General features: G+C 43.6%; 2 protein-coding genes across 3 annotated transcripts; one reads left to right on the forward strand and one right to left on the reverse strand.

Annotated features, from left to right (window-relative positions):
* The first annotated feature begins 1,581 nt into the window (after nt 1-1,581).
* Nucleotides 1,582-8,183, forward strand: napbb (N-ethylmaleimide-sensitive factor attachment protein, beta b). Its single transcript, XM_080491501.1, has 11 exons — nt 1,582-1,786; nt 3,232-3,311; nt 3,485-3,601; nt 4,168-4,214; nt 4,496-4,573; nt 4,661-4,716; nt 5,879-5,963; nt 6,056-6,160; nt 6,248-6,316; nt 6,426-6,476; nt 6,791-8,183. The coding sequence occupies exons 1-11, from the start codon at nt 1,686-1,688 to the stop codon at nt 6,890-6,892; spliced, it is 891 nt and encodes a 296-aa protein (XP_080347627.1). The 5' UTR covers nt 1,582-1,685; the 3' UTR covers nt 6,893-8,183.
* A 2-nt stretch (nt 8,184-8,185) lies between these two features.
* On the reverse strand, nt 8,186-13,383 carry gzf1 (GDNF-inducible zinc finger protein 1). 2 transcript variants are annotated; one of them, XM_080491499.1, is made up of 8 exons: nt 13,286-13,383; nt 11,050-12,028; nt 10,778-10,961; nt 10,332-10,498; nt 9,714-9,808; nt 9,443-9,610; nt 9,209-9,366; nt 8,186-9,128 (listed from the first exon to the last, which is right to left on the reverse strand). In XM_080491499.1, the coding sequence occupies exons 2-8, from the start codon at nt 12,009-12,011 to the stop codon at nt 8,430-8,432; spliced, it is 2,433 nt and encodes an 810-aa protein (XP_080347625.1). In that variant the 5' UTR covers nt 12,012-12,028; nt 13,286-13,383; the 3' UTR covers nt 8,186-8,429. The 2 variants fall into 2 exon arrangements, with proteins under 2 accessions (XP_080347625.1, XP_080347626.1); XM_080491500.1 differs by having other exon boundaries at nt 11,050-12,025; nt 13,286-13,350.
* Nucleotides 13,384-13,597: the final 214 nt, after the last annotated feature.

A 13,597-nucleotide genomic window follows, 5' to 3' on the forward strand; every position in this document is an offset into this window, starting at 1 on the left:
ACGTTAAATCAATGGAAATAGAAGGTTTTAATTTTCACTATGAGTTAATCATTAATCCCTTCATTTGAGCACTTCAGCACATTCAACAGTTAGTCGAGACCCCTGATTCTATCAGATTTGTTATCTGGGTGTATCTTCACAAATCACATCGCAATGACCCTTGAAACATATTAATCACTGCAAGGTTCAACAAGTGAAATTAACACGGGTGAAACTTTAAGCTTATATAAGTATATTATGCAGGCTTTTCGCACTGTATGATAACATATTGGAGGGACTTGAAAAACACAAACACAAATCACATACACAGATATTGTTTGCTCTATATAACAACCTCTTTTACTTATTTCAAATGCTCATTCTTATCTTAGTTATTTATTCATTATTTGTTTATTAATTTGTTTATACTAGATCCAGTTTATTTTTATGTGTAATATATGTATTTTTTGTAAAACGTTGGATTATTAAATAACACAATAACTTTGTTGCAGGGATGAAGCTCTGGTGGAACAAACCATGGAAGGGTTCATTGTACTTATCTAATATGTTTACATGCATTGAATTTTGTTTGTTTAGGAAAAATTATAATGAAAACAATGCTTAAATGTTTATTTACGGAAGAGTTTTAGGGCTACTGAAGAAAGAAAAAAATTCAGAGGCTGGAAAAAAAAAAAAAACCTTCACATGCTTCAGAAAAAGTCGAAAATCAAAGTCGAGATTTTTTTTTTCACGGTGGAAAACAAAGTCCGTCCATCCACATGCCAGCGCGTGTGACTGCTTCCTCAGAATGCATATCAGGCGGTTTAATGATGTGGTGAAAAGATGCTTCAGGACAGAATCTAGCTCATAAACACGGTACAGTTATCAGGTTTGGGACTATAAGAGACCGTGCAGCCTGCGGTGTTGTTCTGTCGTGGAAGTTCGTCGAGTACGAAGGACAAAGGCGCGGATCCCGGGGTGCTTATTTAAATGTGTTCTTATTAATCAAGGAAATCCTGTGTAAAATCACATGTCCATAAGCAGTAAGCAACCCAATATATAGTCACAATTAAGTTATTTAATGTGAATTCACATCTACGGGCAATTGAGGGATGGATAGACGTCTCTCCCTGAAAAAAAAAAAATCTCGACTTTGATTTTCGACTTTTTCTGAAGCACACGAAGGTTGTTTTTTTTTAGCTTCCGAATTAATTTTTTTTCTTCATTGGCTCTAAAACTCTTCCGTATTTATTCCACAGTTTGTAACACGCATCCATTATATTTAATTCTCTGGAGTCTCACCTCCGACGTTTTAGCGCTCTCTCCTGGTACAGACAAGCAATACACACATTTTGTCTTTTAACTATGGAGATAATGTAGCTTTTTATCAATTTAAATTTGAATAAAACGTTGTTTTTAAAAAAACATTTTAAAATATGATTAAAATGAGTCAAATATTAATTATATTTTGCATTCAGAAATTACGTAACGGGGGAACAAAAATAGCCTTACGTCGATCTGGGAATTGTAGTCTAATTAGTCTATCCGTCAACCCGTTATTGTTACGTGAAGAACTCCTACTCCCACAATGCATCAGTGCTCGAATAAGCCATTAGCAGGTGTAATCCTCACTGTACGCAGCCGAGTCCTCTGCGGCTGTTATCTGTCTCACTTTAACTTAAACGTAAAACAAGAGAAAACTAGACATGGACAACTCTGGGAAAGAGAAGGAAGCCATTCAGCTCATGGCCGACGCTGATAAGAAAGTGAAGTCGTCCGGCTCTTTCCTGGGAGGGATGTTTGGAGGGTAAGGCAGCACTGCAGCAAACAGCTAGCAGGCGTTGAGTGTCAAACCCAAAGTTGGCACGCAGCCTGTTTCTGTACACACTCAGTTTTTACTCGGTTTGTGGTTAACGTTTCAGTCAAAAAAAAAGAAATAAGTTGTACGAGTTCAGTTCAGTGACAAAGCAGAGGGAGATGGCACGTGACACACAGCAGAGGTGATTTCTGCAAGTCAGTTAGCCGAGTTAGCTGTTGTGATCAATGTAAACAAGGCAGGGTTTGAGGCTGGCCCTGGAGCTGCGCACGAGACACATTGAGCTTATTTATGGGAGATTCAGATCCCCCACTCTTATCATTTGTCATAATGTACCACCTATTCTGCTAATTTGACCAGTGTGTGATGCAATGTGTTGTTGCATTAGTCAACCATTTGGTGTCTTTGTGGTCCAGTTCAGTATAAACATACAAGTGTCTTCTTTCCTCAAATAAAGATTAAAACAGGAGAAGAAGAAAAAGAATCAAACTGTCCCCCACTCAGTAAAAATCCCCACACGTGTTCTCATCCTGTCACAAATACCAATAACATGAGGCGCATTTGTCCCAACGTGTCCTGAGGTGTGGATAAAATCAGCATTTCAATTGGAAGTACCATCAATAAACACTGAGAATAGAATATGATAGAAGAAAAATGCTATATTAATCCCAGAGGGAATTTTTTTTATTGTGTTGCTTCACAGATAATTAATACAAAAAATATCAATAAGGCATATTCAAAATTAAATGTTGATTATATGTACATGGTATTGGTGACCAAAACAGATATGTTTATTAATGAAAAATGTATCTCAGAAGCACATAATTGGCTTATTCTAGTATATGTCACTGAGTAACTGAACTACAGCCTAAATGTATTAATCCGATTGCCAGTACTTTCTTTCACATGCCTGCTTCAAAGTGAATTAACTTGTTTATTTTTAACATCTTATAACTACATGCAAGTCTATTTGTGTATATGCCGAAGCATAAATGACCAAAAAGGCCCTCGCAGTAATTGTTTTGCGTGAATTCGTATTTTTTTCCAAAGCTGTGGCTGCGATGACCCCCGGATGTTACTATTCTGCAATTCTCGTTTGTGGTTGTGGTTGGCAGGCTCTATACCGGTAATTCTGTGGCCAGGCTGAGCAGTGATGTAATCTCCTGCCTTGATTTAGAGTCCAGAGTATTATTGCAACTGCAGGGAGCTCCCAGGGGTTCACTTCTTCTCATGGGCGCTACTATACTGCCCGTGTAGAGAGATTTATTTAAACCAATCTTGAGTTCCACCTCTACCTGAGTTATGTTACGTTTAACAATTTAGTAGACGTAGTCACACCATGCAGGAGAGGCTGATTAACTTTATCTTAATATTTAATGCAAATTTTGACTTTGCTCAAAGGTTTATGTTTTTCCGTTCTTCCTGTGTTTCTCCAGAGGACCTCACAAAGTGGAAGAGGCGTGTGAGATGTACTGCAGAGCAGCCAACATGTTCAAGATGGCCAAGAACTGGAGCGGTGCGACACACGGTTTATTATACTCAACAATTTTAGATTATTTTTAGCTGCATTTGTTATATTTTAATCACTGTGAGAAAAAAGTGCAGGGATTATCAATATGCCACCAGAATGAAAAACAAATAATTATTATGAGAATAGATTTCACTGAAATGTAAAATTTTTGTCTTCAGCTGCGGGAAATGCTTTTTGCAAAGCTGCACGTCTACACATGCAGCTGCAAAACAAACACGACTGCGCCACCAGTTTCATCGACGCAGGAAATGCTTACAAGAAGTCGGACCCTAATGGTAAGGATGCTGGGTGACTAATAAAGCTCAAAACTAAGGACTGAGTTTGTCTTAACCTTTCTAATAATCGTGGTGACTTAACAGTTGAACTGAAGTGCAGTAATGTCACCTTGTGAAATGTTGCTATGAATACATATTTGAATATATTGGTAATTATAAGTCTATGTTTTCCGGTTCTGTTCCTAGATAATGAAATACTTTACATGTGTAAAATACCCCTGCTCCAACATCACATCATCTATCTCCTTTACCAGTATATCAGTTTTAGGCCAGTTTTATATTTCACACATTTAGTCCATTGCACTGTGTAAGATCCGCCATTGAATTAGATTTAACTACCAGTGGTGGATTTCTAGGCGTCGTCGTGTATTCTACACTAAGCTGAGTCTCTTTGTTTGTAGGAGGTTTGTTGTTTCAGGCTTCCACTTTTTAGTTTTCCCTTGTTTATCGTCACCATGAGGTAGTTTCACTCTACTTTAATGCCACCCAGTATTGGCTGGTGTGATCAAATCCAAGCTGACGTGATGCCTAATGCTTTCCTCCTCTTTTCTTAATGCTGCCAAAAGAGGCAATCAAATGTTTAAATGCGGCCATTGATATCTACACAGACATGGTAAGAAGCACAGAGAGTGTTAATATTACTTTGCTCATGTCATTTTCATTCTTGACAGGTAAGTATCTGGATGTGACTCATTTCTGAGTTGGGTTTTCATATGACAGGTTGTGTTTGTTTGAATGTAATCGCCTTATTTCCATAACAGAAGAGCCATTTTACTCGGTAGGTGTGAAGCCACTGGCTATTTCATTACATCCTCCCTCTGCAAAGAGAAGAAAAGACGAGCTCTTTGTGGAGATACCTAGTTAGTAATGATTTCTCCTTTCATCCTCCTCCAGGGAAGATTCACCATCGCAGCCAAACATCACATCAACATCGCGGAGATCTACGAGTCTGAACTGGTGGACATCGAAAAGGTAAAGAGTGTCTGAGGGTGACACATGTGGGTAACACAATCTGCCACTTTCAAGATGACAGTGTTTGTTGTTATGTCTTTTGTGAAGGCTATCGCACATTATGAACAAGCAGCAGACTACTACAAAGGGGAAGAATCAAACAGGTATCGTATGAAATGCGGATGCCGCTCCGATTGTGGGAGAGGAATTTTAATCAAGATCATTTCCATAGAGATTGCATGTGTTGTTACGCTTCCTCTAAAGATGAACACTTCCATAGTTCAAAACAGAATGACGTTGAATTCCAAGCTGTAAGGGAGCAAAAGTCTGATAAGGATGTTCCAGGAGTTACATGTTGATAACTCCAACACCTACCATATCCTGCAGAATCAAACCCGATATTTGATAGAAACCCTTTTCTTTACATTCTCTCGTGGGATTTCAGAAAATACACGACTGTTGCCAATGTGCGTTAACAAGCAAGGTGGATCAACCGGCACAAGGCCACAGGAGTTGGCTGTAGTGCTGCATTCACTGAAGTACAGTACTGGAACTGATGAAAATATACAAATATACCTTCTCAAAAGAGATCAGTGAGCTGGAAAGTCTCAAGGTTTGTGTACGACGAACTACAGTGGAAGATTTGTCAGTATTTAAAACAAGATATAGTTCAAGTCAATGGTGTCCACTCCTGGCTGTAGAGGGTCAACATCCTGCGTGATTAAGATGCCTCGTTGCTGAAACACATCTGCATCAATTAAACGTATACTCATGCTTTCTAATTGGCGATATATTTATATTGAGTTGGGCCTTTGATTGATTTTGAGTGTGTCTGCTTTTTCACGTGAGGCGCATGATAAAATGACTCGTCCACTCTTGATCCAAGACGTGCAGGGAGTTGGTTAAACGGATGTAAATATCTGTTCCACTTACCTCCACAGTAATCGCTCTCTGAATTCGAGACTCTCTTAGCGCAGCTTCACAAATCAGAGATTATCCCGGGAGACCACGGAGGCAGCATTACAACAGGGATTGACTTGATATTGTGCACATCTGGTTTTCCAGCTTGGTTTATCTCCTCAAATCTGTCGTGAAATGAGCCTTTGTGCACACTTTCATGTGGATTCCAACAATTTCTGCTCCCGGTAAAAACAAGAATTTGTAGGGACAAAAAAGGCATTTTTATCCATTACAAAACAGATTTTTCTGCTCTCAGATCCAATACACATTAGAAACCAATGACGTAAAAAAAAAAAAAAGTACTGTGATTTTTTTCACACATTCTTTCAGCATATTTGTTTTTTTTAAACCCCCATTTTTCAATAGTTCTGCCAACAAGTGTCTGCTGAAGGTGGGCGCGTACTGCGCCCAGTTGGAGCAGTACCAGAAAGCCATTGAGATCTACGAGCAGGTGAGCGCACGCTCGCCATACATCGAGTCACACGCTCTCAATCCACAGGGACGTTCTTGAACACACACGTGACCCTCTCTGATTGCGTCCAGGTCGGTGCGAACACGATGGACAACCCGCTGCTGAAATACAGCGCCAAAGAGTATTTCTTCAAAGCCTCCCTCTGTCATTTCATTGTCGACGAGCTCAACGCCAAGGTGAGTTCGCGCCTCTGTGATTGGCTCTCGGGGCTTCGGGATGGGAAGCGTCGGCCGACTCTCTGAAACACGTCGTGTCTCCAACAGATTGCCATTGAAAAGTACGAGGAGATGTTCCCGGCGTTTTCAGACTCCAGAGAATGCAAGTTGTTGAAGGTACCGATGAGTGTGATGACTTACTACCCCCCCCACACACACACACACGCACGCACACACACACTCTTTGTTTCTGTGAGTAACCTACTTATTTCTTTTGTTTTAACAGAAACTTCTGGAGGCTCATGAGGAACAGAACAGCGAGGCCTTCACAGAGGCAGTAAGTCCTGTGTACACTGCGAAAGTTTTAAAATAAAGCAGTTGCGGAGCGCCGCCGTCTCTCGCTGCCGCTTCGGCTCGCCGTTTGGTTGGATCCCTCGTGTGTTTCTGGGAAGTTGAAGGCTGGATCTCAGGTAAGCGCTCGGTCTCCCAGGACTGAGTGTTTACGTGGATCCGGCAGGCCTGAGCTTCTGAGGGACTTTTTGAAGTTAGCTCAAAGTCAGAGTGGAAGTTTTGAGACGTACGCCACAAATTGATGAAGACGTCTCTTTGATTGTAATGCTAGTTATATTTGTGTGTGTTTGTGTGCTGCAGGTAAAGGAGTTTGACTCCATCTCGCGCCTGGACCAGTGGCACACAACCCTCCTGCTGCGCATCAAAAAGACCATCCAGGGGGATGAAGGGGACCTGAAATAAATTTAAAAAAAAAAAAGAACCACGAGGGGAGGAAGTACAGCACGGAAGGACAAATCCCATCACGCATGCTTTTCACACACACACACACAGACACACACACACAAACACACGGCACTTTCCCACACACTCACATCACTGTGTATAGCATCTGGAGAAGTGTTTGCTAACGATTCGGCCACTCTCACCGCGTATTGTCAGAGCACTATCGTTGCTTTCCTTGGGCATATCTGGAATCTAGTGAGAATGTAAATCCTCCCGCCCTCACCTCTGTCTGGAGGCTTGCTGCATATCTTCCTCTGCTGAAATCTGCCCTGGGGGCGGGGCTGTTCCCATGCTGCATATTGTTTTTGAGACTACGTTAGTGTTGATGAGAAGCTCTGCATGTTTTGTACAATAGTTTGCTTTTTCCTAGTCAGGTGCAGCTTTCTTTTATTTTTAAACTAGTTGAACATATATTTATTCAGATCATTTTATTACATTTTTTTTAAAATATTGTGACGGTGTGTACGAAATTCAAGAATGTACCATTATCTTAATTTATTAGAATAGGTGGATCAATTGAATGTTCTCCTAAACCTTTATTCCGATTATTCAGTCTCCAGTTCGTTCACCACAGGGAGCGACTCCTCTTGCAAAACAAGGGCCACGATATGCACTAAGTGTCGACTGTTAAAACGTTTATACCAAAACGCCCCTTCACTCACGCTTTAGGATTTGTTGGTGTAATAATACTCGTCTGAACGTTGCGGTTAACAAATCTTCCTTCTGTTTGAGAAGCACTGACGCAGGGCACCTCGCTCCCGGGGCAGTAAATCTTGGTGCAAAGTGCTTCATTGGCCGCTCACCCCGTCTTAACTTAATCGTTGGAGAGGTTCCCACTCCTGCAGACGAACCTTCTGAACGGCCAGTCGCTTTAGCATATCATTGTGTGTATCTCGGTGTCGTGCACATTCACTAGTGTTAGCCAAACCAAAGTTTTTACTACTCGGGCCCGTCGTCCTGAGAACCCAGCTTCTTCCAGGTGGGACGACAGGCTGTGGATGTGTATGCTCGTGCAAATGGACATTAATAAAGGTATTATATCCTGCGACGTAGTGCCGCTGGCATTATTTATCAAATTAGGTGGGTGCTAACGGTATAAACACACTGTTACATACTTTTTTTCTATTGCGTTAAGTTAAATTATTAAAGTGGGTATTTGTTGCTGAATTGATAGTGTGATTATTTAAAATTGACATTTAAGCCATTACTGCTGTGAATGGTATTACAAATAAAATGAAGTGGCACGTTCTTCGGTGTTACTTTTATTTGGCATTATTTCTCTTTTACAAATCTCACAATTTATCATAAATATACATTAGTATAATGCCAATAGCCAATCAAACCTAAGCATTGTCTGATAACCACTGATTAAAAAAACATACATAAAATAAGATTAATTAAAGGAATTTAATGTTCCCACAGATACACGATTTAAAAGGAAAACCTATTTAAAGAGCTTTGGATGCATCTCCTCCTCAGAAGGTGGATATGGAATTTAGTCCGTTTCAGGTTGGGCTGTCGGTTCTTCTCCGTCCTGCAGCTTCTCTTCAGTCTGGTCCGCTGTTCTCTGGTCTCTTTCACAAGCCTCGTCGTCTACGATCACCGCCTGAATGTCAGGCGGCAGAGCGACAGTGTCTGAAACCGGAGCTAAAATGGTCTGCGAAGCGGCGGCTTCCAGCACAGACGGCGTGGTCACGGCGGGCGTCGTGCCGACTGGCGCCAGCAGGCCGTCAGAGACGGGGACCGAGAGTGTGGGCACGGACAGAGAGGCGGACGGAGCCTCGGACGACATGGTCACTGGGATGGAGAACGGGACCTGGATGGCTGAACCGTCGATGGAGATCACGTTGGCGCCGGTGCCGTCTGCGGTCACGATGGGCTGCAGGTGCGTCCCTGGGGGGACTTCGGTGTGGATGACGGTGATCCCGCTCTGGCTGACCAGAGCTATGGCGCCGTGACTGGCCCAATCAGACGGGAGAGTGACGGGCCCGGCAGGGACTTCTACCGAGTTCACGCCGTCCAATTTATCAACTGGACCTGCAGTGGGGCTTTGTCTGAGAGTGCCGTTTTTCTCCACTGACCCTGCCTTCTCTTTGTCCGCCTTCCCTTTAGTGGGAGATTTTGGTTTCTTTTTCTCCACGTTTCCCTCCAGCACCACCAGGTAGGTCTTCCAGGGTGTGTTCGGATCATGAATCTGAGGGGCGAACAGGCAGATTTAAGTTTTTATTCCACTCAAAAGCGTTCACAGGAAGCTTGTGATCCCTGCCTACTCACCGAAGTGTGCCTGCGTAGGGTGGACTTGTCCGTGAAAGTGCGTTTACACAGGCTGCACATGAAGGGCTTTTCTCCCGTGTGAATGCGCTGGTGTCTTTGCAGCGCGTTGAGCTGGGTGAACTGCCTGCTGCACACGTTGCAGCTGTACGGACGCTCACCTAAACATCAGGCAAGTTAAAAATGACCTTGTACCAAAACAATAAGGAGAGCTTGAGAAGAAAAATAATGACGTACCTGTATGCACTTTCACATGCTGGTTGAGGGAGTTCCTCTGAGCGAAGCCTCGGCCACAGTGTTCACACTTGTACGGCCTCGACCCGGTGTGGATGTTTGAATGGTGCCTCAGGTATTCTTTAGAGGAAAAGCTTTTCCCACAGGCCTCGCACATGAAAGGTTTCTCTCCTGGTGTTACATAGAACGGCAATAAGAACTAATTTAAAGACTGCGACTGCAGGCTCAGGATTGAAGAAAACGACTGTGACATCTTAAGTTGTTAGTATTCTACCTGTGTGGGATCTCTTGTGATACGACAACATGTGCTTCTGAGTGAAGCGGGCGTCACACTGGTCACATGCATATGGCTTCTCTCCTGTGTGGATCCTACATAAGGTGGAAGCAAACGAGTTTACCTTCTATTTTATATGTAGTTAACCTATTTAACCGCTGACACACAAGGTAAGCACACAGAAGCAAAGTATTTCTATCTATTGTATTTCTGGTCGAGTCTAGTCGCTACCATCATACAGGAGCACAGTGGTTGATGATGACAACCTGCTGTGATGTGTGACATGTTTGATGTCTGAAGAAACAAGAGAGCCATTTATTGTCATAGTTCTCAGTCAAAAACGTCCAGAACAAGTAACTGCAGCACACAAATTTGAGATTTATCAGTGGTTAAACTGTTGAATTTGTCCATAAAAGTCCACTGCTTAGCCTCTATGTTGCTACAGCTGCCTGCTTTGCCCATCATCACTTCACATCTCTTGGTTTGGCGGTGTTTTGTGCTTCACAACAGAATTGACACTTTCAGTCTGACATCAGATTCATAAAGTCATTCTTCTGTTAATAAAAATACTGAAACAACTTTGATTTCTTCCTGTGAGTGCTCGGCAGAGCTCTGTACCTGCGATGCATCTTGAGGGTCGAGTTCTGGGTGAACTTGGCCCCACATTCGGTGCATTGATAGGGCTTCATGCCCGTGTGGGTCCGCTCATGCAGCAACAGGGCGGTTTTGGAGCTGAGTGACTTCCCACAGATGGGACAGACGTGTTGCGGATTTCGTTCGTGTACCTGCGGAACAGCAGATCATCAAGGCAGGGTTCTAGAGTGATTTTTGCATAATATGGTTCTTTACATTACAACTGGAAGTGATTCCCACAGGGGACATGCATATTTTTGAATAATGAAAAGAACCTCCACATGCAAGGCAGTGGTCAAACGTGCGGTGCAGTCATGTAGACATAAGTTTGATCAACACCCGGACAAATGCGGGTGTTTTTAATTGGACCAACCAAGTGTTACCACAGCCTTGGGAGCAATAACCATGCAGCGTTTCTTGGATCTCCTTACTTGTTTCTGGTGGCGGACGACATCCTTCTTCCGTTTGAAAGTCTTCGTGCAGATGCTACAGGTGAACTGCCTCTCGTTGCTGTGGACGTGCTTTTCGTGGATCTTCAGATTGCTGTGGTTGGCGAAGGTCTGAGAGCAGGTCTCGCAGCGGTAGATGACGGCTGCCTTCACTCCATGGTACGTACTGGTCAGTGGGGAAGTTTAAAACAACACGGGATTCATAACGTGCACTCCAGTAGTATGTACAATCATAAAGAGCACCATGACGTTACCTGATGTGCTTCAGGAAGCTTTTCTCATAGTGGAAGGTCCGCTGGCATTTGTTGCACTGAAACTGGGCCTTGGATTTTTTCATTGTCTGGTCAAATGGCCCCCCTTCTTCCTCTTCTTCTTCATTTTCCTCCTCCTCTTCACCACAATCATCCCCGATCGGGGCGAATGAGGAATCAGCAAGTTCATCATCCTCGTGCTCCAACTCATCCACGTCAGAGAAGATCTCCTCTTCTTTGTCCCGGTTGTTCTCCGGCTGAGCTTCGGCTTCGATTCTGTCCTCGTCCTCAACGTCACTGTCCTCTGTTGTAGCATACCAGCGCTTCGGGTGCTGTTTGCGGCAAGACAACCTGAGTTTAACCCTGGTCTGTGAGCTGATTCCACCATTGTTCTTTAACTTTCTTCTTTTTGAAACCTCTTCCTTCGCCAAGTCCTGTGGCAAGAGCTCCCGCTTGAGGCGAGCAGCCGCTTTAGTAGGTTTCCTCTCTTTTGTCTTGTTTTGTTTTTTAGCGTCCCGTAGGACGTCCGTACAAACGGCTTCCGATGCGGTTGCCTGTTTGTGCAGTTTCGGTACAATCCCAGCACTCAAGGCCTCACTGCAGACCTTCACCAGATCCTCACAGTCCAGAAACGTCGCAACAGCTTGAACATCGCTGATCTTTTCTCTCTCAACTTCGACCGTGCCGGTGTACACAAACTCCAGAAACTTGGAGAAATCATTCGAGTTCATATTTGAGAGTAGCAATTTGTCCCGCGCCTCATCTGGAGACAGGAGGATCTTCTTGAAGTAGCCACTGGAGGCGGCGAGCATCACCTGGTGAGCCCGGAACTCCTCCACGTCTCCCTGATGGTCCACCTGCACCGTCACGTCGCTCAGCTGTCCCTGCAGTCTCAGCTCATGCAGAGACGTCAGGATGTTCCCATGATGCGACGCAGATGTGAGCTGCACCACTTTGAGCCCCATGTTTTTTCTGTGTGCTGCTGAGAGGGGCAGAAAATAAGAGGTGACTGGATTTTAACCCATCTCCTTAAGTTCACGAGTATAAAATGTGATCATCTAAGTCCAAATATAGACAAACACAGTGTGTTTAAACCAATACCACAAAAAGCCACTTTAATATTTCACATCTATTGAACACAACATTTACAGGGCTGCTGAACTACGGATGTAATAACTGGTTAACTCCTTTCAATAGCTGCTGATCAGACCTCGCACAACAATCCAGGATTGTCTGCTGTGAACAGCTCTCTCAAGGTCATTCCACAACATTTCAAATAGACGCGTGAGACCAATGCATTAAATAATGTGTGTAAGGTGTGACGTTAAACACATAGTCCAAACAGGTAACTTATGACCCGATCATGCAGGAGAATCTCCCTGAAATATTCTTAAAATGTTGTGAACCAACGTTAGAAATATTTGTGTAAGGAAAGTTTTGGCCACTACACTTCAAATTTCACTTAGAGAAACTGAATACATTTCTTGTTGATTTGGCGGGCCGCATTGGAGCCTCTTGCGGGCCGGTTTCGGCCAACGGGCCTCATGTTTGACACCCTTATGATTAAAAAAAAACTAAAACGTCAAATCAGTTACTACAACGCCACTAAACACATGTTCCGTGGCTTTAATGTCTTCCAGGTGAGGTGGGGACAGGAGAGGCGTCTCCTGAGTGGAGTTTGCATGTTATGACCTCTGCCTAGGTCTTCTATGAGGAGGAGGGGAGGCTGTTTGGCTGCAGGTATGAACCCCTGTGATGGACCTTTGGGTCCAGCCCTACAGGAGAACATCTTGGGATGAGTATTAAGCTTGTTAGTCTGTAGAATTAGTTTCCTGACATCCTGAAAGGTGGGCTCCATCAGGACCACCTGTGTTGCCCCCTTCTCACAGGGGCCTGCAGTGTACTCCTTTAAAAGCGACACGGAAATAAATACACGTTACGATAGCTTAGTACTTAGCTCGAGAAAAAAAATCGTTAATATGCAAACGTTAAACTGTTAAAACCGAAAACTTAAAAGTGTCATCTCCATACGAGTGTTCTGGTCCTGGATGCAGCCGCTGCTAAGAGTCAGCAAATGCTAACGTTAGCATCACAAACGCAGCGCTGCACGAGCCGCGGAATAAAAACACGCACCGCGCGTGCTGTTTACGTTCACCTCGCGGGACCGTGCACACGATGCACGAAGGGGCCGTGAGCCGGTCCGCTCACGACCCACCAACGCCGGTCGAAGTTTTCTTACCGTAAGCTCCCTAAAATGGCAGCCCTTCACAAACGGAGACGTCCACCGCGGAGGGACACTTCCTGCACCGGCGGCTGCCCGGCCTCTCGCACACCGACATCCGGTAGAGGGGTAAGGGGGTCTGCTCAAATCTGAACCACAAACTGATGCTTTCTCCGTCAATGGACCTTTTTACAGTTAGAAAAATATTAATTTTAAACTTTAAGAAGTGTTAAGCTCAAATAATGTTATTACTATGTAGTTACTATACAGCAACCTGAAACATTTTTTTATATTATTATTATTATTATTATTGTTGTTGTTGTTGTTGTT

Source organism: Lipophrys pholis (genome assembly GCF_963383615.2).
Source record: "Lipophrys pholis genome assembly, chromosome: 21".
Taxonomy (NCBI): Eukaryota; Metazoa; Chordata; class Actinopteri; order Blenniiformes; family Blenniidae; genus Lipophrys; species Lipophrys pholis.